Source organism: Heloderma suspectum, chromosome 6 (assembly GCF_057233095.1).
Source record: "Heloderma suspectum isolate Gila_16-S chromosome 6, 16-S_ref, whole genome shotgun sequence".
Taxonomy (NCBI): domain Eukaryota; kingdom Metazoa; phylum Chordata; class Lepidosauria; order Squamata; family Helodermatidae; genus Heloderma; species Heloderma suspectum.
Window position 1 is genome coordinate 7381203 of NC_139463.1, and position 27861 is coordinate 7409063.

Genomic DNA, 27861 nt, shown 5'->3' on the forward strand with positions numbered 1-27861 from the left:
AGCGGATGTTCAAATGCAATTTGTAGACAGAGCGGTTCTGGAGCTCAGGGTGTGGCTGATAGTCTTTGTCCCCCATTTGATTTTTGGCTTAAAGAGAGCTCTTGAAATAAAAACTTGCCTAAACATTGCAAATGCCAATCATTACAGATTTTGTAGGGTTGCCAGCATTTTAACTGGACCTGCACCTCTGCCTTTAATGGCAGCCCAACATACAGAAATCAGTCAACTGAAGCTTTTCCCACACAGGAGGTAAAATGATGGGAGAAGAGTCACCTTCTTCATCCTGCCTTTCAGACAATTATTGCTTCTCAAAGCAGCTCACATCAATCAAAAAGAGAGCCAGGCCCTATCAATGGGCTTACAAACTAGAAATGGCCAGGCACATGGAGGAAGTGGAGCAGAGGGAAAAGGAAGAGGAGGGGGATCAGTTTTTCGAGGCCAGAACAAGGTGGCGAGCGACAAGCGGGCGCTGAGATGTGCATTGGGCCGGGCTGCTCTTCCCTCATGGGTGACCTTGCTAGGATGAGGCGCTTGCCCCTTTGCCCTGTGGCTGGGGCCAGGGTGCTCCTTCCCCATCCTTCTGCATGCCCAGCAAGGCCAGGGAAGCAGCGGGTGAAACTCCCAGGGGCCCCAGCTCCCCTGGCTGAGGGCAGAAGCCTACAGCTCTGTCAATTGCGCCAAAGGTAAGATAGTTTTTGTTTTTTTAACCCCTTTTAATATGGTGTTTTATTATTTTGATCTTCAATCGTTCACCACCCTGGAATCTGTTTAGATGTGGAGTGGTATATAAGCGTAAACAAATAAAGGGTGCAATTATGATTCTGATACGGTGCCAACTGACCAGGAACATCTTGGTTCATTCCAGTGCTTTTAACAGCAGTTTGTTCTGCAGATGTCAGCGGGTGAAACTTTACAGCTGGCTGTGGGAAGTGGTGCCCACTCCATCAGCTCTGGGAGACCAGCTCCAGTTTTGGGTCCCCTTCAACTGTTCCCATGCAAGCTGGTTTTAAGAAATTTGTAATTGCAAGAACTGGTGCCTTAACTTCCTTGTTTTCCTTCCCCTCACTCCCTACTCTTCCTTTTCTGTGTCTTTTAGATTGTATGCCAGAGGGCAGGGGGATGTCTTTTTTGTACACTGCTCTGTGAACTTTTTCAGTTGAAGATAAAGCATCATAAAAATGCAAGCTTTAAATAAATAAGATAAGCAGAATCATGTACTAACGCCTATGGACTGTGCTGCTGTTCCAGGCATAGGATGGCCTAGGAAAAAAGTTGGCCACCCAAGCTTCTGCCCACTTGAAGATAGCAGCAGCTCAACATCTGTGAAGTCAGGCTTCTTCTGAAAGACAAACATCTGGATCCAAATTATCTTCTCCAACTGGGTACCCTCCATGTAGGTAGATTACGACACCCATCATTCCCAGCCAGCATGGGTATTCTGGCTGGGAATGATGCAACACATTTGGAGAGGGCCCAGTTTGGGAAAGCTGATGTAAACCATCCAAGAAAGACAATTCAGAGGGGGATTTCAACAATTTAAAGATTTATTTTGTGCAGACATTTTTTTTTTTTTTTGGTCTTTTAACAGAATTTTCTTTGACCATAAGCTGTGGAAAACATTCTACAAATGTTCACAAAACAAGACTAGGACGAAGAGCAGCGTTTGGCTCTGCCCCCCCCGCCCCCCCCCCCCGGGTCAGCTGGTGAATTTGCAGTAAAATCAAGTTGGGCTGGGCAAGAGATGGACGTTGAGAGGTTAGCAATACCTGAGCAGTAAAAACTGGGAGACAGTAAAATATGCAAAAGGCATTGTCTCAGAAGGAACAGCAAAGGCGCTACAGCGGGCTTATGCTGCGTATCTATCGACACAATTGTGGTGTTGACCTAGAGAGCTCAGCGAGGCAGGAAAGGCGCAGGGAAGAGGGAGCGCCCAAAGCATTCTTGAGGGAAACTTGTTTCTGCTTGCTGGTGCCATTTTTTCCCTTTGACCTGGTGCCTATTTGTCAACAGACCATCCTGTTCTTCTACTGTGGTACTGCGAGGTCCCACGAGTCCTTTCCTTATCCCCAAATGAGATCCTTTGACATGCCAGCTGCCTATCATCAAGAGGATCCACCCGTGGAATCTGTTTTTGTGGAGAACCCCCTGGCAATCCTAACTTCTCACGAAGAAAACACAAGCTGCCGCAGTCTCCATCAGCATCTGTGGCTGGCGGCCTGTGGATCTTTCATGATGGGTCTATTCACAGGTGCAAGTTTTTAAATTCTCCAGGATCTTTTGCCCTTTTCTTCTCCTGCCTACACCTACAACATAAAACGTGCTGCTTATACGTCTCCCTGCTCTCCGTTTGTATCCCTCACACACTCTTGACAAAGCCTGGTAAGAATGGCATTTCCCCAACTTTATTTCCATCATTTGCAATCTTAAAGAAAAACAACTTTTTTCTGCCTTCCTTCAGCTGCCACAGATGACCAGGAAGAGGGGCCCTTTATAAACCAGTGCTCCAGGAATCCAGGCTGCAATTTCTTTTAGAAAAGCGCAAAGCGGACACTTTCTCTTTAAGGAGCTTTTGCTGGGATGACAGAAGGAAATGCAGTGAATCTGCTAGGCCAAGCTACAACACAGCAACGGAGAGTGAAGATCAACTGTGCATTACCCAGTGATGGCGCCACTTGCAAGACAAGCCTTGATTTCTGGAGGACATGAGTAAAAGCTCACACTACCTGCTGTTTGGAAAGACTCTGCATCTAATCTGTCCAAATCTTTGCTGATTGAACTGTTTTAGTTATTGTCGCCCACCCTGGAAATGTTTTAATTGAAGGGTAGTAGAGAAGTTTTTAAAATGAAAGAAGCCATGAAGCACCCTGTGGTAGAGCTTGCTCATCAGTGTGGGGCAGAAGGATTCTGCACTCTTGTGTCTTGGCAAATTAGGGACAAACCTAGTGTAGTATAGTGGCTAGAGTGTTGGACTAGAACTCGGGAGATCTGGGTTCTAGTCCCCACTTGGCCATGAAGCTCACTGGGTGATTTTGGGCCAGTCACGGACTCCCAGCGAAACCTACCTCACCGGGTTGTTGCGAGGATAAAATGGAGAGGATTACGTACACCGCCTTGGGTTTCTTAAAGAGGAAAAACGTGGGATATAAATGTAATAATACAGTGGTGAGAAAGTTTGTGAACCCTAATGCCAATTATGGAAATTCCATAGTTTTCCCATGATAGCCTTTGTGAATCAAAACCAGTCCTTTTCTAAATATCCAGTAGGGTTTATATCAACCAATTCTGTGTCTTGTGAAATAAAACAATGTATAAATTGGGCAAACAATGACTACTTAAGAGTCAGGGTATGTGCAAAAGTAGGTGAACCCCTGGTTGCATCAGCTCAATTAAAGGGAATAATTAGAATCAGGTGTTTAAGTAGTTAGGTAGATCTTCAGGGGTGAGTTTGAGTTTGGTCTTCACCATACAGTTGTGTGGAAACATGTCGTGCCATGCTCAAAAGACATCTCTGGGCACCTCAGAAAAATTCTTTTCTGCTATTGCTGCTTATCAGTCTAGAAAGGGTTACAAAGCCATTTATAAGGATTTGGGGCTCCACCAATCCACCATCAGACAGACAGTCTACAAACGGAGGAGGTTCAAGACCACAGTCACTCTACACAAGAGCAGTCGTCCTACCAAAATGTCTCCAAGAACAAACCGGTGCATCAGCCAGGAGGTCAAAAAGAACCCCAGGATCCAAGGATCTGCAGGCTACTCTCACCTTGGCTAATGTGAGTCTTCGTGACTCAATGATCAGAAAAAGACTGAACAAGAATGGTGTTCATGGGAGGATAGCCAGGAGGAAATCACTGCTCTCTAAAAAGAACACTGCTGCTTGTCTGAAGTTCAGTAAAGATCACACAGGTGATCCCCAAGGTTTCTAGAACAATGTTCTCTGGACAGATGAGTCAAAAGTAGAACCTTTTGGCCTCAACGAGAAACACTGTTTGGCGAAAAACAAACACTGAATTTGAACAGTCCCAACCATCAAGTATGGTGGTGGGAATGTGATGGTTTGAGCTTGCTTTGCTGCCTCAAGATCTGGACGGCTTGCCATCATGGACACAACCACGAATTCTGCAGTGTATCAGAAGATTCTAGAGGAGAAAGTCAGGCCATCCGTCTGTGAACTGAAAATGGGTCATGTAACAAGACGATGATCCTAACCATACAAGCAGATCTACAAAAGAATGGCTGCGGAAGAAGGAATTCCATGATTTAGAATGGCCTAGTCAAAGTCCGGACCTAAACCCCATTGAAATATTGTGGCAGGACCTGAAGCAAAATATTGTGGCCGGACCCATTTATGCAAGGAAGCTCTTGAGTGTTACGATGTTGAAGCAGTTCTATGCAAGCCAAAATTCCTCAAAACTGATGCGAGAGACTGATCAATAGTTACAGGAAACACTTACTTGAAGTCATTGCTGCTCAAGGGGGTGCCACCAGGTACTAAATCTAAAGGTTCACATGCATTTTCACACATGGATCTTGAATGCTGAATCAGTTGTGGATAAATAAGTGTTGAAAAGGGATCATGTCTGTCATTTGATTAATCGGGTTATCTGTTGTTGTTTATCTAGGATTATGGGGTTACATTAAGATCTAATAATATGTGACAGTCCTAAGGGGTTCACAAGCTTTTTCTTGCCACCGTACATAAATAATCTTTGTGCCAAGCCCTTTTCTCTCCAGCCTGTTTCACTTCAGCTGTGGGCTGGCCGAAAACTGTTGGGAGTGAAAAAATAAGGGGTGGAGAAGCTCTTTCAGTTCAAGGGTCAAACTGAATTTTGGAGAAGCTCTCAGGGGACCACATTCCAGCATATTTTAGCTTAAAGCTCTTCCTTCCTCCCAGTAACTAAGCCTTAGGAGAGGAATTTCGACCTTTTCCAGTGGGGAAAAAAACTGGCGCAGAAGCTGGGAAACCACTAAAATGCTTGAGATGCATGGGGGAAAGGGAGCACAGCCAGAGGGAGGGTATGTGGCCACTTGGGGAATGTTGGATGGCCGGACTGGGATCCAGTCCGCAGGTGTAAATGCACAGGGCTGCCCCATCGCGTCTAGCTTCACGCCTTCAGTTCCAATAGTGTTGAGCCCAGGGTGGCCTCCTCACTCAAGACCATGCCAAAGCCAGGGTGCAGCAGGGACTGGAGTCACATGTGAGTAGTGAATGGGTCATCGTGCTCTTACAGCACAATCCAGTGCATCTTTACTCAGATGCAAGTCCCACTGGGTTCAGTGGGGTTTACTCCCAGTGCTTTTGCAGCTCACGTAAGAACTGCACTATAGGAGAAATGTATAAAGCTGCCTTCTTTTTCCTTAGGAATTTATTTCATCTATTACATTTCATACGCACTCAGATCACTGGCCCATCTAGCCTACTGCTGTCTGCTGTGAGGACTTGCAGCAGCTGTCAAGGCTTTTCCCCTGTCCTGCTCAAGGAGGTCTTTTAAACTGGAGATGGCAGGGAGTGGCCCCAGGCCCCCTTGCCTGCAAAACCTGTGTTATCTCCTGATGAGCTATACCCCCTTTCTAATTACATTGGGTGAACAAAGCTCTGTGCTCCGAAATAGAAGCATTCTGACAGGATATTGCGTTTAATCTTCCTCTCCAGCTGAGCACCACCAACTGAACACAAGGCCTGCAGCCAGAAATGTTGCCCCTGGGGGAGGCCTAAGAGTACATCGGTGGTGGTGGGAGAGAACGCAGGTATCAGAAGTCAACGTGAAACAGCAGCAGCCTACATGCAAGTTAGGAAAATCAGAAGCTGCCTTGTACTGAGTCAGACCCTGGGTCCATCTAGCCCAGTATTGTCACTGACTGGCGCAGCTCTCCAGGGTTGCAGGAAGGATTCTTTCGTAGCCCTACCTGGAGATGCTACTGGGGATTGAACCTGGGACCTTCTGCATGCAAGACAGGGGTTTTACCACTGAGCTACAGGACTAGCATTCATCTAATACCTTTAGATGCATTTACTGGGTTAAATTCCAACTTTGATTTTGAAAAAAAAAACACACCCCACCTTGCTTGTCAAGTCATCCCAATGCCTTGGCGTTATTTGGCCAGAATATTGGGAGCAGAATACTGCGCTGAGCATTTGGGTGAATACTGCCTGCCTGGGGTTCCCTCCTTCCTTTTCTTATATCTCTATAAAGAAAAGAAAAAAGCTAAAGAGATACGGAGGAGGAGGAGGAGGAGAAGAAACTTGAATGTTTAAGGAAGGGCTTGGGATTTCCCTGTGTGGGCTGAGTCACAACAGGGTCCCTTCTTGCCTCTATGGCTGTAGCACACCAGAGAACGTTCATTTCATCATGGATCTCCTTGGCAAGAAACTGGCTTCTTTCAGAAATGAAGATATTCCAGAGTGGTTTAGCCACCTGCCCATCATCCTACATTTGACATTTGTGGCTGAAACTGAAAGAGAAAAAGAACCAGCTTAAAATGAAGCTTTCCAGCCTGGCTGCTTAGAAGCAATACTTCCTGGCCACCAGCGACTGGCGACTTACCAGCCTGCACGAGGAGAAGGCACCCTTCTCTCTGCCTGGGGGATGCGGAAAGGAGAGGGTTGGCCCCTTTTCACGCTCTGTGTGTCGTGCGGTGAGTTGTTCAGCTGCACTCAAAGATGATTCAGAGAAAGCACTGCTGGCTCTTTTGCAGGCACACTGAGAAATAGGTCACCTCTGGACTGAGTGAGATTATCTGGAACACTTTGGCTGGAGAGTTGCTCCATACTGAGAATGTACCTTCTAAAAAAATATTAGTTTTTGTGCTTTTATGAAATCCAGGAGTGACCTTCCCCCCCGCCCTTCTTATTCAGATCCTGGCTGACCCCAAGGTTCTACCATTCCATGTGCAAACTGGATGATGGGCAAAACCCTAGTCTCCCTCATCCATCAGAAGCATCCCAATTCACACGCGGACCAACCAAAGGCCTTTGAGAAGCCCACAAGCAGGACATGAAGGCAAGAGCTCTCTCTGGCACTGGTGCTCCCAGCAAAGTGCACTGAGTGGGCATATTCAGATGCAAAGGGCTGAACCCGGGACCTTCTGCATGCAAAAGCATTTATCCTGTCACCCCTCGCAATAAACCTGCAAGCCAGTTCGATTTCCTTCTGTAATCCTCCTGGCTTGAAAACGATTTCTCAACCCCATGCAGAGGATGTGCAGCAGATGGAGAAGGCTGCACTAAAGCTAAAGGCCACCATGGATTCCACCAGACCTGTCTTCTTGTAAACCAATAAAGCAGGATAGGGCATTAAGGGAGCAGCTGAGACCGTAGGCCAGGGGTGCTGAACCTCTTTTAGGCTGAATTCAGTCCGAGAGAAACTCTCTGGGCTTCCAGTTGTGGGTGGTCCTGAAGGCAAAAGGGGCAGGGCCAAATGCAAAAGGGGTGGGGCCACAATGAAAAAATACCAGCGAATTTTAGATTAAAGCTCTTACTGCCGGGGAACTAAGCCTTAGGAGAGGCAGTTCAACTTTTCAGAATGGTGAAAGACACATAAACAAAACCCAGGGAACTACCAAGTGACTGGCAGTCAGGGGAAAGGGGGTGGGGCCAGTTGAAGGGGCTGTGGCCTTCTGGGGAACCCCAGGGGGTCAGAATGGAACCCCGAGAAGGGCAGATTGGGCCCGCAGGCTTGAGGTTCAACATCCCTGCTGTAGGCCAAACCAGCCACTTCCTCCACTGGTAAAAGACTCCTTTTTTATCCAGGTGGGACTGAACTTCTTTCCCTCCATCTCTGTGCTGTCACTTTGGCCAATGCCTTTTTGGTTGAAATAAACAATTAGAACAAAAGCAGCAGCAGCACACCAAAAGTCTTCTGAATCATTTCCCTCCCTGGAGTCTCTATTCCAGCAACTCATCTAATTTGGAAGACAAAACTGGACAAGACACACGATGCCCTGCAAAAAAGCTTCCTCCACCCTGGTTTGGGGGAGGCAGGGTGGGGCGGGGGAATGGATAAAAGGGACAAAGTGGGTCAGCATGGAGAAAAGCGGCGCCACGGGAAATGCTGTCATGCTTGCATCAGATTTCCTGTCTTGGTGCCCAGGGTCCCCCCCCTACGAACACCCCCCCCCATGATGTGTTGCTTGCATGTGACGGTGTGATGGCTGCTGTTAGCGCAAATCAGTCACTTCCATGAGCTATGAGGCTATATAGATATAGATATATATATAGAGAAAGAGATAATATTGAGAGATACAATCTGGATTTGCTGTCAAATTGTCATCCTTCTTGGCTGCCTCCCCCCCCCCCCCCCCCGCAAAGGGGGCCCACGTTCCTGTGGTGGATTTAGGTTCACTTGCTAGTCGGCACTTTCTCCCTCCCCGTCTCCTCTTCCCTGGTTTCTTTTCTTTCTCTTGTTCTTCACAGGGACACGAAATCCACAGCTTGCAGGAGAGGCAGGGAGAGGAGGAGGAGGAGGAGCCAGGAGGTGTTTTGGATCAAGAGGCTGATGCCAGCACATTTCTCCAGCCGGTCTGTAAGAAACAAGGGGAGGGGAGAGGACAGGGCTGCTCGTCAGACCCAAAGGCCTCTCTCGCCCAGCATTCCGCTCCCACGGCGGCCAACCAGACGCCCCAGGCGGGGCGCCTGCAAGCGGGACACGAATGCAGGAGCACCGTCCTGCTCTTATTCCCCAGCAAGTGGTGTAAAGATGCCTCTGATGCTGGAGGAAATGCATAGTCAGGGCTGGTGTGAAGAATAGGCCTGGTCGGGCACCTGCCGAGGGCCCACGCCCCAGCAGGGGCCCACCGACAAGAGCCCCCTGGCCTTGCTCCTCCCCTTCGCCATCGCAGCCTGCTTGTTCCCCTGCCTCTCGCTCTGGCCCAGACAGCAGACCTGGTGAGAAGGAGATGCCGCTGCCGGCTGGCTCCCTGGCTCTCTGCCTGACAGGCAAGCAAGTAGCAGCAGTGACAAGAGAGAGGCGGAGGAGCAAGGCAGCTGGTGACCGTGCTGGCGAAAAGGTAAGGCTCACGGAGGGGGCGGGGGATCCACTGAGGGTGTGTTGCCCAAGGACCTTCCGAAATCTGGTAGCGCCGTCACCATTATTAGCCACTGGTAGCCTTGTCCTCCATGAATCTGCCCCATCCCCTTTTAAAGCCCCCCCCAAATTGGCACCCATCACTTCATCTTGTGATAACAAATTCCCTAGTTTTACCTATGTGTTGTGTGAAGTCCTTGCATATATCTGCCCTGACTCTCCCACCTTGCGGCTTTGTGGGATGACCTCGTTGGGTTTTAATATTAGGAGAGAAGATGAAACTGCTCTCCTAATCCACTTCCTCCACACACTGCATACTTTTGTACACCTCTATCCTGTCCAGCCCCCTAACCCCTGTCCTCATTTGCCATTTTTCTGAGCTAAACCACCCCAAACATTGTAACCTTTCCACATATGGGAGTTGCTCCAGACCCTTGATCATTTTGGTAGCCTTTTTCTGCACTGTTTCCAGCTTGAGGATGTTCTTTTTGAAACAGAAGAGAACAGATGTGCTAAGGCTGCAGAGAAGAAGAAAAGTATTTATTTAATTCATTTCTATACTGCCCAATAGCTGAAGCTTTCTGGGTGGTTTATACTGGCTGGGGCATGCTGGGAGTTGTAGTCCAACACACCTGCAGGGCCCCAGACTGGGGAAACCTGCTGTAATGGAAAGGGAATGGGATGGGGTTCTCGCCATAACGTTTCCTGAAGTTGCTCACATTTTAGAACAAGGGTTCCACACCTCTCCCCGAAATATGACAGACGTTCCTAAAAACCATTAACAATCTGAAGAGGGAAGAACAGAAAAAGGAGGAACTATTCAGTTTTCCCTTTCAACACTGCTAGTCCAGCCCTGGTAATTTCCATGACCCAGCAAGCCCTGTCCCCCACAACTGCTGGTGCAGCCAGTTTGTAGAGGTGTTTTGGTTACCTGAAATAGGGGAGGGAATGGGGCGGGAAGAGTTGGAAGCCGAAATGCTCTGGAGCGCTTACCATTGTGGTTGCGATGGCTTCCTCTCTTTCCCCCACTCTTATTTATTTAACCCTTTAATAAAAGGAAAAAGAGGGCAGGGGAGAGAACAAAATGGGGGAAGCCATTGTCAAGCCCTCTTCCCCTGAAGCAGTTTGGGTGTCCCAAAATCATGCCTGCAAATTGGGGTGGTGAGTTTGGGGGTGGCACTTTAAGATCAAGAAAACAGAAGGAGGTGAGCATCCAAAGTAGATCACAAAAAAGAGAAACAGGTTCTCAGGATGCAAGATAAATTTATTGTAAGAAACCCAATGCGTTTTGACCTTTTTTCTTATTTTAGGCCTTCTTCAGGGGGTAAAGAAAAAAGTCTGCAAAATTTTGCAGCAAAAGATTGTTTCCTGTGTCAATCTACTGGCAACTTTAAGATCAGCAAGAGAGGCCCTTCTCATCTGACCACCTGTGAAGGCAGTTAGGTGGGTGACTACACGAGAGAGGGCCTTTTCCGCAGTGGCCCCACACCTCTGGAATAAGTTCCCATTGGGGCTCCACTAGGCCCCATCACTGAAGTCTTTTATGAAGTCCTTGAAACCTCACTATTTTATTCTGGCCTTCCTCTGATTAGGTTTTATCAGACTGGGTTGTAACTCCAGGTTTCTGTTGTAAGGTTTATTTTATGCTGGTGTTTGCTGTTTTTTAGAATGTTTGCTGCCGTTGCTGTTTTTGCTGTGTTTTTACAGTGCTTTGACTGACCTTTTGCTGTTTTTACTACTGTATCCGTTTTTATTTTGTGTTTTATTGTTGTACGCCACCTTGGGAGGGCTCCTGCCCTGAAAGGCATCCAAGCAATATTTAATAATAACAACAACAACAACAACAACAACAATTTTGCTTCAGCCTTAAATTGACCTAAGAATCTCCTTGCCCCTATTCACAAGGACAAGGGCATGGCTTAGCAGCCTGCCCTTCCCTCATGCTCTTGGCTCAGCCCATGGTGAGGATCCTTGCTCACCTTTGATAACGGAGATGTTCCTGGACTGAGGGCCTTCATAATCGTCGGTGATCTTCAGCTTGCACACGTAAACACCCTCGTCGGCAGTGGTGAAGCCGTTGAGGTGGAGGCATACCAGGTTATTGTTGAAGGTGGCGTTGGTGCGGGCCTTGTAGATGGTATTGGCGACCTTGAAGTTGCCGGCAACAATAACGCCCTCTCCATGGTCCTTGCTCAGGCGGAATTCATAGGTCAGGGGGTGATCGGTCTTCCTGTCATAGTAACAGTCCAAGCGTAGGCTTTGTCCGCTCAAGCAAGCTTTCAGGTCTCTGATCCTCTGGCACCAGGCAACTTGGAGCACTGAGGGAAGGCAAAGAGTTTCATAAAGACAGGAGGAAGAGCTGTTGATCTGTCAAGCTGAACAGCAAGGCCTATGAAGGCTGCAATGCTTAACTGACTTCTCAGCTGGATTAATCAACTCTCATTGGTTGGATTAATTGGTTAAAATACCTTTTCAAAACCATATTTAAAAACCTAGAGGCATCCCTGATTAAATCAATTCATGAGAAAGCTAGAAGCGCAAAAGCAGGAGAGCATCCAAAATAGACCCACGAATGGAAGAGAAGCATCTCAAGATGCTAAAATACAAATAAAATCTCTGTTTCAGTGCCTTGAGACATTTCTCTTCCATTCGTGGGCTGGATTAAGCCAGGCAACACATTTTAAAAAAAGTTGTATTAAAAACTATTAAGCGCTCACGCAGACAGCAGAGAGATAGTGGGCGCTACCTTTGAAGAGGCATTTCCCCTTCCGCTCACACAGGGAAGGCCACTTCTGAGGTTAGGCCTGCTACAGCATAGACAGGTACCACCTAAAAGCAATCTAAGCATCCCCCCCACTCTTCAGAACTCTTGTTTCAGTCATACACAAGATTTAACTGATCAATCAATGGATCTTCATGAATTGACTTAACCTCTGTTCAACCCAGGCATAGAGAACCTGTTTCCGCCAAGGGCCAATTTCCATTTTGGAGAAGTTCTGAGGAGCCGCATTCCAGTGGCGGACAGGGAAAAATACTTAAAATGCTAGCATATTTTACCTTAAAACTCTTCCTGCCAGTCAGTAAGCCATAGGGGAGGCATTTCACCCTTTTAGAATGGGGGGAAAAACTGCACAATAGCCAGGAAAACACCAAACAATTGGCAGTCAGGGTGGGTGGGAGGGAGTGGAGCTAGGAGGAGGTGCATGGCCCTCTGGGGAACCCCAGGGTCAGGGCTCCAACCCTGATTTAACCAGACAGCACCCCTCATTCCTCTCAATGGGTCAACGTTTACAGGCCTTTGCAACACAAATGTAAATCTGAGACTTAACCTAGGCAGCTCCCTTAGTTCAGTGAGCCTTTTTCAAGCCCCAAAGGAAACTGGGTACACACAACAGGACCCCAGCTCAGGGGCTGAGCACTGGCTTTGCATGTGGAAGGGCCCAGGCGCAAGCCCTGCCATCTTCACCCAAAAGGAGCAGGCAGCAGGTGATGGGAAACCCCCTTCTCTGCCTGAGACTCTGGTAAGCCATTACTGGTCTAAGTGCTGGGCAAAATGGGCAAATAGCTAGACCTGGTCCTCTATGATGCCTTCCTAATATCAGTCCGGGTAACTGGAATACAGTAGGATGCCTCTGGATTGGCCTGAAAAACAGACAGAGTTGCTATCTCAAGTTTTGGCTTCTTTATTTTTGGTAATGGCTCTTAACAGCCTCGTGCATGGAAATCTAGCAGGCAACGTTTCCCCCATGCAGTCCAGGAATAGCGTCAGCTGATAAATTTTTGCGTAGCAGGCTGCTGTTAAATGCTTGGAGGCAGTGACAGAGAAAGCAAGCAAGCTTAGTGAGAGATGTTTACTTTATAGCAAACACTTATAGCAAACAGTTCGGAAGTACGGATGCTAAATCCTCTTTAACCGCATCAGGGTTAAAGCATCTTTCAAGGCACCTTTTGCATGAACACAGGCCCAGAGATATCAGCCACAAAAGTCACTTTGTGATACCCTGTACAGTTCTGGTTTGGTCCAGGGAGTTGCCTCCTCGGACCACTAGATGGCAGCACAGGGCTTCTTGCAGGGTTGTTTTACCTGTCACAAGCATTGCTATGCCTATGGTAGACTTCATCTTCCCGTTGGAGTCTCTCCCCTGGAACACAGCGCAGGCGAGGAAAAAATCTAGGGGTAGAAAAGACATCTGGTTAGCAGAGAGAGGCTGAAGGTGAAAGGGGAATGGTGCATCTAAAGCATGCACCCTTGCAGTTGCTAGGGGTACATCTGCAAGCACCATGCACTTGCAAACAAGGCCAAGATGCATGGGATTTCTCGCACGTAAGTTAATGCAGGCACACCTATACAGGCCCATGTGGGCTCTCTCTCTCTCCCCCTCTCGTGTTCACAGCCCACACCTAGTCAACGGCTACATGACTATCAAACAGGCACACGGCAGAGTTGCAACAGATCAAAATGCCCCCCAGCCTGGTGTGTTCCTGCATCTTTGAGAGTGACTTGATCTGCAAAAATCAGCAGGGGAAGCTTTCCATGGCCTTTCAATGTGCAGGGCCTGGACAGGGCATGAAAATGAAGTGCCAGAGCTTGATTACGAAGGCAGACCTAAATGGTTGGAAGAGGACACCGGAGGGGAACGGGACAGAGGTTTACAAAACTGTTAGCAATCTGTAAAGGGAGGGAGAAAGGAGGGGAGAATTAATTATTCCATTTTTTCAAAATACAAACACTCAGCATTGTCCAACTGCAATGTAACTGGAGTCTCCGCATAGTACCAGGGAGCAGGTGTAAGCCAGAGAAGCCCGTGTTGGTAGACAGTCACATACCTGTGGCTCTGTGAAGCATGTGTGCACAAAAGATTTCTTTTCACAACGCACAACTGTCAAAGTCATTGCCACTAGAACTAGTCATGCTGGGGCGGGGGGCTCTCAAAGGGCCTTTTCAGAATTCTCCCTGGATAATCTTATTAGGATGCAATCCTATGCATGTTTGGACAGAAAAAGCCCTACAGCTCCCACCATTCATAGCTGGCTGGGGAATGCTGGGGGTCATGGGACTTCTTTCTGTCTAAACATGCATAGGACCGCACCTTTAGTGGCTTTGATCCATGAGTCAGAAATACCTCCGCTTTGCTCGGGGACACGGAATACGGTCTGTGTCTTGGGTGCAGGATACTGGGGAATTCCAGTCAGGGGAATGTCCAGGAAGTTGCTCACAGAACTGTGTCAGGGAGCTGAACAAAAACATCCCAGTTTTCTGAGGCAGTGCAAATGGCAAATCCCAGGTTAGGAATGAATGAGAAACAAAACTGCCAGTAGTACAATGCTGTAAAACCAATCTGTGGTGCAACCCCATTTGGAAGTCTGCATACAGGCCTGGTTGCTCCATTTCAAAAAGGATATTGCAGAACTGGAAAAGGGCAACCAAAATGATCAAAGGGTGAGAGCACCTTCCGTACAAGAAAAAGGGGAAGGCATTTGGAGGTTTTTAGTGGCAAAGAGCCCCTTCATGGATCACTGCCTTGTTGTGGTGAAGGGGCTTGCGTAACTCAATGAAACCATAAGCTATGCCGTGCAGGGCCACCCAAGACGGACAGGTCATGATGGAGAGTTCTGACAAAATGTGGTCCACTGGAGAAGGAAATGGCAACCCACTCCAGTATTCTTGCCAAGAAAACCCCACGGAACGTATCACAAGGCTAAAAGATATGACGCTGGAAGATGAGCCCCTCAGGTCAGAAGGTGTCCAATATACTACTGGGGAAGAGCAGAGGGTATTTCCAAGTAGCGCCAGAAAGAGTGAAGCGGCTGGGCCAAAGCCGAAAGGACACTCAGCTGTGGATGTGTCTGGTGGTGAAAAGAAAGTCCGATGCTGTAAAGAACAATATTGTTTAGGAACCTGGAATGAAAGATCAATGAATCAAGGTGAACTGGAGGTGGTCAAACATGAGATGGCAAGATTGAACATCGACATCTTGGGAATCAGCGAACTAAAATGGACAGGCATGGGTGAATTTAATTCAGGTGACCATCATATCTACTACTGTGGGCAAGAATCCCTTAGAAGAAATGGAACTCATGGCACTCATAGTCAACAAAAGGGTGGGAAAAGCAGTACTGGGGTACAATCTCAAAAACAACAGAATGATCTCAGTACGAATCCAAGGCAAACCATTCAACATCACAGTAATCCAAGTCTACGCCCCAACCACTGAGGCCCAAGAAGCTGAAGTTGATCGGTTTATGAAGACCTACAACACCTTCTAGAACTAACACCAAAAAAAGATGTCCTCTTCATTTCATCATAAGGGATTGGAATGCTAAAGTAGGAAGTCAAGAAATAACTGGGATAACAGGCAAGCATGGCCTTGGTGTACAAAATGAAGCAGGACAAAGGCTAATAGAGTTTTGCCAAGAGAACACGCTGATCATAGCAAACACTCTTTTCCAACAGCACAAGAGGCGACTGTACACATGGACATCACCAGATGGTCAATATCAAAATCAGGTTGATTATGTCCTTTGCAGCCAAAGATGGAGAAGCTCTATACAGTCAGTCAAAACAAGACCTGGAGCTGACTGTGGCTCAGATCATGAGCTGCTTCTTGCAAAATTTTGGCTGAAATTGAAGAACGTAGGGAAAACCACTAAACCATTCAGGTATGACCTAAATCATATCCCTTATAAATATACAGTGGAGGTGACAAATAGATTTAAGGGATTAGACCTGACAGACAGAGTGCCTGAGGAACTATGGATGGAGGTTCGTAACATTGTTCAGGAGGCAGCAACGAAATCCATCCCAAAGAAAAAGAAATGCAAGAAAGCAAAGTGGCTGTCTGATGAGGCTTTACAAGTAGCTGAGGAAAGAAGGGAAGCGAAAAGCAAGGGAGAAAGGGGAAGATATATCCAACTGAATGCAGAGTTCCAGAGAATAGCAAGGAGAGACAAGAAGGCCTTCTTAAATGAACAATGCAAAGAAATCGAGGAAAACAATAGAATGGGAAAGACTAGAGATCTTTTCAAGAAAATTGGAGATCTCAAGGGAACGTTTTGTGCAAAGACAGGCATGATCAAGGACAAAGAAGGCAGGGACCTAACAGAAGCAGATGAGATTAAGAAAAGGTGGAAAGAATACATAGAAGAACTATACAGGAAAGATCTGAATGTCCCTGATAACCATGATAGTGCGGTCACGGAACTTGAGCTGGACATCCTCGAGAGTGAAGTCAAGTGGGCCTTAGGAAGCATTAGTAACAACAAAGCTAGCGGAGATGACAGTCTTCCAGCTGAGCTATTTAAAATCCTAAAAGATGATGCTGTTAAAGTGCTGCACTCAATATGCCAACACATTTGGAACACTCAACAGTGGCCACAAGACAGGAAAAGGTCAGTTTACATTCCAATTCCAAAGAAGGGCAACGCCAAAGAGTGTTCAAACTACTGTACAATTGCGCTCATTTTACATGCCAGAAAGGTTATGCTCAAAATCCTACAAGCTAGGCTTCAGCAGTATGTGAACCGAGAACTACCGGAAGTACAAGCTGGGTTTCGAAGAGGCAGAGGAACTAGAGATCAAATCGCCAACAATCGCTGGATCATGGAGAAAGCAAGAGAATTCCAGAAAAACATCTATTTCTTCTTCATTGACTACGCTAAAGCCTTTGATTGTGTGGATCACAACAAACCGTGGCAAATTCTGAAAGAGATGGGAGTACCAGACCACCTTACCTGTCTCCTGAGAAACCTGTACGAGGGACAAGAAGCAACAGTAAGAACCGGACATGGAACAACCGTTGGTTCAAAATTGGGAAAGGAGTACGACAAGGCTGCATATTGTCGCCCTGCTTATTTAATTTATATGCAGAGTAGATCATGAGAAATGCCGGGTTGGATGAATCACAGGTTGGAATTAAGATTGTCGGGAGAATTATCAACAACCTCAGATACACAGACGATACCACCCTAATGGCAGAAAGCGAAGAGGATCTCAAGAGCTTCTTGTTGAGGGTGAAAGTGGAGAGTGCAAAAGCTGGTTTGAAAGTCAACATTAAAAAAACGAAGATCATGGCATCTGGCCCCATCACTTCCTGGCATATAGAAGGGGAAGAAATGGAAGCAGTGACAGATGTTGTTTTCTTGGGCTCCAAGATCATCGCAGACGGTGACTGTAGCCATGAAATTAAAAGACGCTTGCTCCTTGGGAGGAAAGCTATGGCAAACCTAGACAGCATAGTAAGAAGCAGAGACATCACCTTGCCGACAAAGGTCCGTCTAATCAAAGCTATGGTTTTCCCAGTAGTAATGTATGGCTGTGAGAGCTGGACTATAAGGAAGGCTGAGCGCCGAAGAATTGATGCTTTCGAACTGTGGTGCTGGAGAAGACTCTTACGAGTCCCCTGGACTGCAAGGAGGTCCAATCAGTCAATCCTAAAGGAAATCAACCCTGAGTGCTCATTGGAAGGACAGATACTGAAGCTGAAGCTCAAATATTTTGGCCACCTAATGCGAAAACTCTCTGGAAAAGACCCTGATGCTGGGAAAGACTGAAGGCAAAAGGAGAAGGGGACGGCAGAGGATGAGATGGCTTGATAGCATCACCGATGCAATGAACATGAACCTCAGCACGCTCCGGGAGAGAGCGCAGGACAGGAAGGCCTGGCGTGCTATGGTCCATGGGGTCACGAAGAGTTGGACACGACTGAACGACTGAACAACAACAACGTTGCACAATGCATAATTAAGGGGAAAAATGAGAGCTAGAATTGGAGAGCAAGTCTGTAGTCTCTTGTCTTTTCACTCAGATAAAACCTGTTCCCCTGAGCCTCCCACCCATTGGCCATCATCATCAATCATCAATCCCCCCCTTTTCTTCTTCTAAGAAACCCAAGGCAGCTCACGTGTTCCTCCCCTTCTCCATTTTATCCCCACAACAGCCCAGCGAGGTAGGTTAGGCTCAAAGTCAGTGACTGCCAAAGTCACCCTGTGGGGTTCATAGCCAAGTGGGGATTAGAACCCAGATCTCCCGAGTCCAGCACTTTAACCACTACACCATACTAGCTCCCTTGTTTTTACTGCTTTACTGCTCTACTTATTCCCTTGCTCTCTGCAGCAGATAGGACGACTCAGTGCAGAGTGAGCTAAACAGCTGATGATTCATCCTGGCAATACTGCAGTAGGGAAAGAGGCCAAAGACAGAGGAGGAGGAGGAGGCGAGCGAGACAGATAGATTGTGTGCATTTTGGGCAAAAGGGGGAGATACATATTTTCAAGACTTCTGAAGACATCTCTGGGATGGGGCGGGGTGGTGGTGGAATAGCCCTATAAAACCTGACAGAAGTCTCCCCACCTTTTCTCCCCATCTCTCAACCTAAGGTACAGAGGGGAACATGTTGCCTTGGCAGTTGCACAGCCCCCCAAAATGATTAAGCCACATGGGAAGAACAGCAGTGCAGTCTTACACCTACCTGGGTAAAGATGGGTAAGTCCCACGGTGGTCAATGGGGCTCACTCCCAGAGAAGTGTACATAGGATCACAGCCTAAGTCTCACACCCTTAGGATAGAAATGCTAACCGGGACCACAGGTGCCCCATAGGAAGGTGCCCGCTGAGCAAATAGTTCCACATGACTCGAGGAAGTGAGTCAAGGCGCAACCCCATACGGACAGTGGGGAACAGGAATGGCTGCTCTCTCCCAGTAGTCCTTGGTCCATTCCACTTAACCCTTCTAGCCCAATTCATATCCTTCCCCTTTCAGACTTTTTCATAGGGCTTCCCCCCCCCCCCAAGTCTCTGATAGAAAAAAAAATACAGAACCCAGCTTTGGACAGAAAAATCCCCAAATCTGATAGCTCCAGACCTGCATCTTGTCCAAGGAGGACAAGGCTGAGCAAACACGTAGCATAACCATACCCTTTAAAATGCTCCCCATAGGTTTCTCCTTCCTTAAAATTCCAGCTCAAGCACAACACCCCTTGAAAGATGCTTAAGCCCAGCTATTGGCGAGTCTCCAGGAGAAGGCCGTAGATGTGGGACAGCCACCCAAAATACCTCTCGGCGTGACATTTATTATTACTTATATTACATTTATATCCTGGCTTTTTTCATCTTGCAAGGAACACAAGGTGGCTTATGTAGTCCTCCTCTCCATTTTACCCTCACAACAACCCTGTGAGGTAGGTTAGGCTGAGAGTCAGTGACCGGCCCAAAGTCACCCAGTGAGCTTCATGGCCAAGTGGGGACTAGAACCCGGATCTCCTGAGTCCCTGACCAGCTCTCTAACCACTACACCATGCTGGCTCTCCCATAGTCCCAATTGCCTAGGTGGGTATGTTGATTTTGGAGACCATGATGGGAGAAAAGAGAAGGAGGAATGTGTGAATGCAGGTATTTCTTTTTCTTCTCCCCCACAACCAATTAAATTATAATCTGATTTGTTGGTTAGATTTACACCTCTTTAAAACTCTGGGAAGGTTACACCAGTATTGATAGATCTGTTAAGGAGTTTGCCGCAGCTGTCAGTTGGCCTGCTCTCTTGGTGATGGGAGGGCTTTCAACTCAAGCCTACCCCCCTTTTCCTACTACCTGGACAAAGACCCACTGCTCCACCTGGATCCAACTACTCCAGGGCTTTGTTCATCCAGAACAGGATTCTGAGATTTACACCAATTTAGGAAGTCGTTTGGGGACAGATCGTTCTTCATATTTCAGAGCAGTGGAGGCTGGTGGCTCCAATATCAGTGGGGCAGAGGATCTGCTGCAGGTTTTGGTCAGAACTCCGAAGGAGCTGCCTGCACCTTGGATAGCTCCTCGAAGAGTTCTGACCAGTTCTAACTGAAGCCTGGAGTGGATGCACTGCCCCACTGACGTCAGAGCCACCAGCTCCCACTGTTCCAGATATATGAGGGCTGGAGCTACTCAAGTGAGCAAGGAGAGGATCTATGAACATGCACAATGGCTCTGACCCCCCGGCACTGCAAGATTTTTTTCTCACCAGGGAGCGTCGCTGTAGCCCCAACCCAGCACCCTTCCAGATGGGAGTTGTAGTCCACCACATCCAGAGGGTGCTGGGCTGAGGAAGGCTGCTTTCACCCCTTGTAAGAGCAAGGAGGTACAATGGGCAGCCATTGAGCTGAATGCAGCTGCTTCGCCTGGTGTGGGAGCCCACTGGGGATGCAATAAAGCCTCCTGTTTTGGCTGCCTGCCTGCCCAAGACTGCAAAAACAGTGGCGTTGTCATCAGGCACCTGGCAGGCTGGCATACATGGCTGGTGAGCTGCGTTTGGCTTGGAAAGTCAACATTTGTGCAGAGGGGCAGAAGAGAAAGGAAGCAGAGACCAGGCACAGATGTTTGGGTCCACATCTGGGTTACTAGAACATCTGAATGCCTTTTAATTATTAGGCATTGTTTATATCATGCCGTTCATTTGCACAGGTGCTTTTCAAGGATCAGGTTTGATAGGTCCCTGCCCCATGGGCCTTACAATTTACAAAGTGGACCCAGGGAATCAGCAGAAGAAAGGGCAGGCAATGAAGGTAGGGCTAAGAAGGGGAAAAATATGCCATCAATTTCAATTACAAGAGGGAAGTATTCCAGCTTTCCCCAACCTGAGAATTTGGGCTCCAATTCTTGGCCTTCCTGACCTTTGGCCATGCTGGCCAGGGCTGAATAGGGAGCTGTAGCCAAAATATCTGGTGGGCATCAGGTTGGGGAAAGCTGGAATACAGTATTAGCTTTCAGCCTCCTTATATTCTTCTCCTGTGCTGCAAGGAGGAGGAGGAGAGATCGTTGCTTGGCGGTAGAACACACGTTTTGCATTCAAAAGGTCCTGGGTCCAATGACCGGCATGCAGAGAGCTGGGCACAGGGAGGAGCTTTCTTTCACAGAAACCCTGGAGCATCACTCCCAGTCGGAACAGACAACAGTTGGCTGGGTCAAGAAAATAATGTGACCAGGGACCAAGTGGTTTCCTATGTTATTCCCCCTCCCTTTCCTGCCTGTATGTAGTTCAGCTTAGGGATGGTGGCCTCTTTTTGCTCTACAGTCTACATCAGCCTTCTCCAGCCAGATGTTTTGGACTCCAACTCCCACCAGCCCCAGCCAGCAAGGCCAGTGATTCTGGGAGTTGTAGTCCAAAATGTTTGGAGGGCACCAGGGTATTATCTGCAGGGCAGATTGAAATGACCAAGTATCAGCCATCACTACACCCAATGCCAGGATGTGGACAGGGTGAAGTGGAGCATGGCTGGGGAGCCAATCAGCTGGCAGACCTCAGATATGCACACTAGCGAGCCTATGTGCTGGCATTTTTGTGTTTTTGGCTCCACCCACCACTGGAATGTGGCCCCCAAGAGCTTTTCCAAAATGGGTTTTGGCCCTCTGGCGGAAGACTCTACACCCCTGCTATAGCCATTACAAGAGGGTAGCTTTGGATTTATAGCCCTTGTCATGTATTCAAATTACACTTGACATTAAATGCCTGTATGACCATTCTGACCTAGAAAGTCAGAGGCTTCTAGTTTATCAACAGAATAGCCATACAGGATGCTGAATTTGAGGTTCTGTCAAGCAAACATGCAGGAAGTCTTTTGTGAAGCTAATGGGTCTTAATTGCCCATCCAAATCCAAATAATCTCAGCACTTGGCATTATAACAGGAAACTGTATCATGCTGCTGGGCAAATCCCCCCCCCCCACTGTGAGGATTGCAGCTAAGGGAATAGGGCAATATGGGAGCGGTGCATCCCTGCTAATAGAAAAAAGTCCTGGCAGGGTCTCCCTGCAAACCCTGGGGCCGCTGCACCCCTACAGATGACATCAGGGTAGGGAGCAGAAGTGCCAGCTGGAACTTCAACTGGGGACTGAATGACATCGGGGTCATGGCCATGCCCCCGATGTCATCCAACCTGGCCAGGGAGAGCCTGCACACAGGGAAGCCCCCCCAACTGAGCCGGTGGCTGGAGGGGCGCCCCGGCCTCCTCCTCAGTTGGGGCTCCTTCGTCCCACCTTGTGTCCTCCCCAAGGGCACCACCATCTGATGGCATAACAAGAGGTTCTCAATGAGACAAGCAAAGCAAGGGCATCGTTTCGTAAATGCAGATTTCCCCCCTCTTGCCACTCAGCAGGTCTTCTAAACTGCTGCTTTGTATAAACAGGGGGGAAATCCAGAAGGGATTGCAAAACTACATGTAATGTTCCACTGCCACTCTCCCAGCCCCGCTCCCCACAACCAATCCATTCCACATGTTGGATCTGAGCAGTCAAATGCTGGCCAAGGGAAGACCTTTTCCCTGTGTTACTGTGGTGACAACCACAAGGGCTGGTTGCAGAAATTCGACACAGCTGTGAGAAAATTTAGAAAAATGCAGCCAGATTCCAGGCTGGCTGGCTCATAATCCTGAGTTCAACAAGGAACAGAAGGAAAACTGAAAAGACTCCCATTAGGGGCAAGGGGAAGTCACAGAACCTCATTCCCACTACTCCTTATTTTCTAAAAGGAAGGAGTCCCAGGAAGTTTGCCTTCTGACCTGTAATTCTGCATGTGTGCAGGGATATTCTGCACTGAGAGAAAGGCACCCTGCACATGCTTAGTGGCTCTGTATTATTACCACCATCTTGTAGATCTGTAGGCCTACTGAAGTTGTTGGACTGCAGCCTTCATCATCCCTGATCACCGAACATTTGGAGGCCTGCAAGTTCCTCACCTCTGTTCTAGAGCCATGCTTTGCCATTGTTCAACATCCGAGGGCTGACCAGCCCAGTAAAGATAATTTCAGATTCAGGGAAGGGCTGTAGCCCAGTGGAAGCAGGTTCTGGGTTCAATCTCCCAGGCAGGGCTGGGAAAGAATCCTGCCTAAAACCCTGGAAAGCTGTTGTCAGTCAGCGCAGACAAACCGAAGCTAGATAGACCACTTGTCTGACTCCATATAGGGCAGATTTGTAGGTTCCAACAAACTGAAACCTATATTATGTTTCTGTGTCTCACCATTTCATACTGTCCAATGTTTAACTGCTTTCCCACTTAGAATACTCCATGCATACAAAACTAGCGGTGTTACTCTATGCCTACAAAACCAGCATGTCAGATAAAAGCAGGGTTGCTAGACCCTGACCAGAAAAAAAATGCCCTGCTCTGCTCTTGTGCCTTTATGAGCAGCTTGAGCTACAGAAATCACAGGGTGGACAAGGATAATCAGGGCATGGAGACAGGCCTTGTTGCAAGTGCAGATGTTAAAGGTGGAGGAACAGAGGCTGATAAAAAGATGGCAACTCTAGATAAAATGTAGTGGTTTTGTATTTTTTGGGATGTTATGCATCTGGACTGGCAGGCATAGTATTTTATTTTATTTATTACATTTATATCCCGGCTTTTTACTGCAACTTCTTGACTGCAACATTTGGTTTTGCATTGATCCAAAGGGACTTGCCTGCTTGCGTGGTGCTCCTGCCTTCTCTATGGCAATTCCGTCTCTCCTCCCCCCTGAAATTCTCCCTTCTGTGATTCCTGACAGTGCAGTTCAAAGCTCCATGTTGGCTTTTGTGTTTCTGCCTCTGAAGTGGGGATAACTATGAGTCATAGGCCCATAGCGGATGCGAGGCACAAAGTCTATGATTATGATTCACCACATTTTTTTTTTAAACACTAATTATCAGCCCCAGGCAAAAGATCTGGAAAGTGGTGAGATGGGAGAGTGTGTTAAACCCTTTTCCTAGTGTAAACCAGCCCCCCCCCCCGCTGCTATTAGTTCTGCAGGGAAAAGAGACTGGTATGGATGGGGGGGGGGAATTGCATCTGGAAAAGTCAGGCGAGCTAAGGTTTAAAACACCCCCTCCCTCAGGTGACTGTCCCCAGTTTCCAAAGCTGAGCCTGTTGTTGTTCAGTCATGTCCGACTCTTCGTGACCCCATGGACCATAGCACGCCAGGCCTTCCTGTCCTCTGCTCTCTCCTGGAGTGTGCTCAAGTTCATAAAGCTGAGCCTATTGGGTTGCTAATTGTAGAGTTAAAACCAATGGAAGGAGAGGAAGGTTGGGGAAGGTTGGGGCGGGAGTTAGAGATGGGTGGGCCATGTAAGATGAGAGTTTGGAGGAGGTGGGCATGGATTGTGAACTGCCCCCACCACTGACCACCCTCCCTTTGGATTCTCCCCTTAACTATCTTGCCTCAATGTGATGCTCCATTTTCCCTTGTCCTGCTCCCCCCCCCATTGCTCCCTCTAGTAGCAAACTCAGGTGGGGAGTGCAGACAGAACTGGAGCCAAAATGGGGCCGCTGAGAAACAAGGAGATTAGCATCCTCAGCATTACCCCAAGGTTTGCAAAAGCACAAACCCATAAAGGAGCAACCCCTCTCAAAAAACCGAACGGAACAGCCGGATAAGGATTGAGCGTACCCAGGAGCCACAGAATGTTAAGGGTGCATTGGAAAAGAAAAATGGAAAAGGGGCAGGCGGGGCACAGGTGGAACGGCGTATGCTGGCGGAGGTAAGGACACACTGGAACATTTTGTTACACAGGTTCACTTGCGTCTGCACCATTGGCACAAATCTATGCGTTTTCACAGGACATTACTCCTGCACGACCCAGGTGAGGCAATAAGATGGTTTACGGCCAGGCTTTGGCCCCGACCTTTCTCTTGAAATGCGATCCGCTGTTTGGATGTAGGGAGGGTGGGGACACGCTGCGGTGCCCCAGCTGCCAGAGGAGGTCCTGCCATGCCCCCAAAGAGGCAGCCTGCATCCCTTTCTCCCCATACTTGCCTGACAGCAGCAGCTACATCCCCCCCCCAACTTTGCTGCTCCCGCTCCGCTCAGCCTTCCCTGGTTCTTCTCCCCTGCCCCCCACACTGCTCCCACAGCATAGCGAACGCCCCCCCGCCATGCCCGGTCCGGACTGCTCTGCCACGCAGCCTGCCATGATGCTACTGCAGGAGCGGAGCGGAGCGGCGGCTGCGGAAGGTGCTGCCCTTGCAGAGCGACCGGGAAAAACGGCGTCGCCGGAGAGAGGCGCAGCGTCGCCGCATTCCTGCGGGGTTCCCAAGCTGCACCTGCAGTTTCGGTCGCCAGACCTTGGCATGTTGATGACTGCGGCATTCCCAAGTGAGCCCCCGCCCCGCCCCGCCCTCCGGGCACCCAGGAGAAGGCCCACAGGCCTGCCCCCCGAAGGGATCCAGTTACCGGTTTCACAGCGCCAATTTCTCCCCGTGATGTCACTGCGGCAGTTCCTCAGGACACGTTGTGCTGGCACAGCAGTGTGCCGGGGGGCGACGGTGTCTCGCCGCCGAAGCCCCGTGCCCCGGTGACGCAGCGGACAAGGGAGGCGCTGGATCCGATCACTACCGCCCCTCCTATACGTCCCCAGCCTTTTGCATTGGCCCCTGCAGCTCGCCTTCCCGAGCCCCTTCGTTTTCAGCCCGCGTGTTCGCGCGCATGTGCGTGCGCACAGGGAAGGCGGATGAAGCGGGCGAAACGGGGAAAACTGCGCCAAGGTGGTGGTGTAGCAGCCCTCCCCCGGGGAGTCCCTCAGGCGCAGTTTTCACATCCGAAAAATTTAGGGCAAGGGGAAAGATGACACCTTGCTCGAGGAGGCTGCGTAAGGCAGGACCCACGCGGGTCAGTAAGGCAGAGAAACGGACCTGCCTTTTATCCTTTGCGGAGGGAGAAAGCTGGACGTCCCCTCGGAACAGAAGCATCAACCACCACCGATCTCCCCCCGCCCCCAATCCTCGGTTCTGTTAATCGCTCCTCTTCTAGCCACGCTTTCCCCAACCCTCTCCTCTGTCTCCATGCTAGATTACTGCCTTCTAGGCTCGGGCCGCTTTCCTTCACCAGCCCCTTATTCCCCGCTTTCTGCCCCTCTCTTCCTTCTCCTCCTCCTCGGTCTTATCACCCTCCGCTTTTACTACAATCCTATACACAGTCGCTCACATGTAAGCCCCGCTGTGTTCAAACGTGGCTACGTATTGCGCGCAAGACGGCACTCTCTCCCTTTCTTGTCCTCTCCAGCAATTCACCCATCCTCTCTCCAGTCTCCCTCCCTATTTTTCTCCCACTCACCATGCCTCTTTCTCTCCCCCCGTCCCCCTCCCCAACCCTTCCCCTCCACAGTCTCCCGTTGCTGCATTTCAGCTGCCCCGTCTCTCTCCAGCCTCCTCCCCGCCTTCGCCCCCTTTCCCCTTGCATCCCGCCCCACTTGCAGCGGCAGCAGCACCCCCGTTACCTGCGTCTCGGCTTGCGGCTCAGCGCGGCTTCTGCTCCTGCAGGCTGGGGCAGGCAGAGACTACTGCACGAGGCGACTCCGCGCAGGGGCGGGGCTCGGGAGGAGCCCCGCCCCCTCGGCCAGGCAGCCCCACCCCCTGCGGTACAAAGAGACGTCTCTGCAGGGCTTGTACCAGCTGGGGGGGGCGGGGGTCTGGCATCCTCTGACGCCCACCCTCGCCCTGTGGTGGGGAGGGGAGTATAAAAGGTGCATTTCGGTTTTCTCCAGGGCACCTTCGGGGAGGGGGGAGCGCTTAAGATCTTGCAATAAGGCGCACGGAAGGGGCATAACGTCTTTTAGGTTAGGGGGCAGCTTTGTGAAGAGGCAAACGTTGGAGGGGTTTCACATTTTTCTAAGGATGGTGGGGCCCTTTTCGCGTCTCATTCCTGCATTGGCTGGATTGCACGCAAGGAGGGGGCGAGGAGCGGGCCCACTTTCTATCCTGCACTAACAACATTCGCACACTGGTTATAGCCAGTGGAGGCTGGTGGCGTCGGTTTCAGTGGGGCTATTAATACGTTCTGGGTTTGTCAGAACCAGCTAGAGCTCTAAAGGAGCTATCGAAAGTGCCGAATTCCATCTCCCCCAAATGGGCTCAGCACCTTGGATAGCTCCTTTAGAGTTCTGGCTGGTTCTGACTGAATCCCAGAGTGGAATCACAGCCCCACCGAAATCAGAGCCATCAGCCTCCATTGCTTCTAATCCGTGGGTTAAAGATCTGCTGATTCTGGGTGTTTGCCCACGTGCAGAGGTTGCTCAAAAAGAGTCCCCAAAATGCTTTTTAGTGCCGTGCCTGTGCCTGCAAGTGAGGAAGGATCGAGTCCGCACATGCTGGGCTTCCCAACTGGCCAAGCCCAGCCAGCTGGGGAAAAAAGGCCAATGGAGAAGTCCAGAGAGAAGACGACGGTGCTGCTGGAGACAAGAGGTTGTGGTGAGGGTTTTTGCTGAGGAGACATGGCTGTGTTCATTGTATGGCTGCAAAGGGAGAAGCAATGTGCTTTGGGGACAGGCTGAATTAAAGCTTCTTAGCTCATCAGCATGTTGGATGGTGATTTTTATTTTTTTATTAATGGAGCGGGAGAACGGATGGGGAAATGAGGGCTGGAGAGGAAGGACGAGCACTGTGGTCTTGGGCTGATAAATGGGTTGAGCTCGAGATGACGAGGCATCCTAGCGGAAACATTGGAGCATTGCATGGAGATGTGGCAGGCCTTGCGCCAGCGCTTGGCAGACTGGGGCATTTGCCAGGGGAAGCCGTGCACTCCTGCAAGGCTAGCTGGGGCATTCCCGAGGCCTGGCAGTAGTTGGGCCTCCACCGGTGGCACAGCTGTGAGCCCCCTCATGCATTTGTGAGCATGCATTTGCCTGTCAGGCAAACCTGCTTACAAGGAGGAAGCTGGCAGTGGCCTGCACATCGCTGTGCTCAGCTGTAGGGTTGCTCACCTGTCAGGCTCTTGCACCATTACAACACTGCCACCACTGGCTAAACCTGTGAGCGAGCACATGAGGGGGGGGAGGCTGGCAGCTGTAGCAGTGCTGCCACTGGGGGCCTGGCTGGCACAGAGGGAGACCCACTGAGGCCAGCT

The 27861-nt window shown here is 49.2% G+C and overlaps 1 protein-coding gene across 2 annotated transcripts; it reads right to left on the reverse strand.

Moving 5' to 3' along the window:
• Nucleotides 1-1529: 1529 nt before the first annotated feature.
• Nucleotides 1530-26282, reverse strand: THY1 (Thy-1 cell surface antigen). Of its 2 annotated transcripts, XR_014783696.1 has the most exons (5): nucleotides 26237-26282; nucleotides 13108-13194; nucleotides 11003-11341; nucleotides 7648-8520; nucleotides 1530-2145 (listed from the first exon to the last, which is right to left on the reverse strand). XR_014783696.1 is itself a non-coding variant. In XM_084803579.1 (4 exons), exons 2-4 carry the CDS (start codon nucleotides 13142-13144, stop codon nucleotides 8408-8410), a joined length of 489 nt encoding a protein of 162 aa, XP_084659705.1. In that variant the 5' UTR covers nucleotides 13145-13194; nucleotides 25195-25434; the 3' UTR covers nucleotides 7648-8407. The 2 variants fall into 2 exon arrangements, 1 of the variants encoding a protein (XP_084659705.1); XM_084803579.1 differs by lacking the exons at nucleotides 1530-2145; nucleotides 26237-26282 and adding an exon at nucleotides 25195-25434.
• Between the last annotated feature and the right edge of the window lie 1579 nt (nucleotides 26283-27861).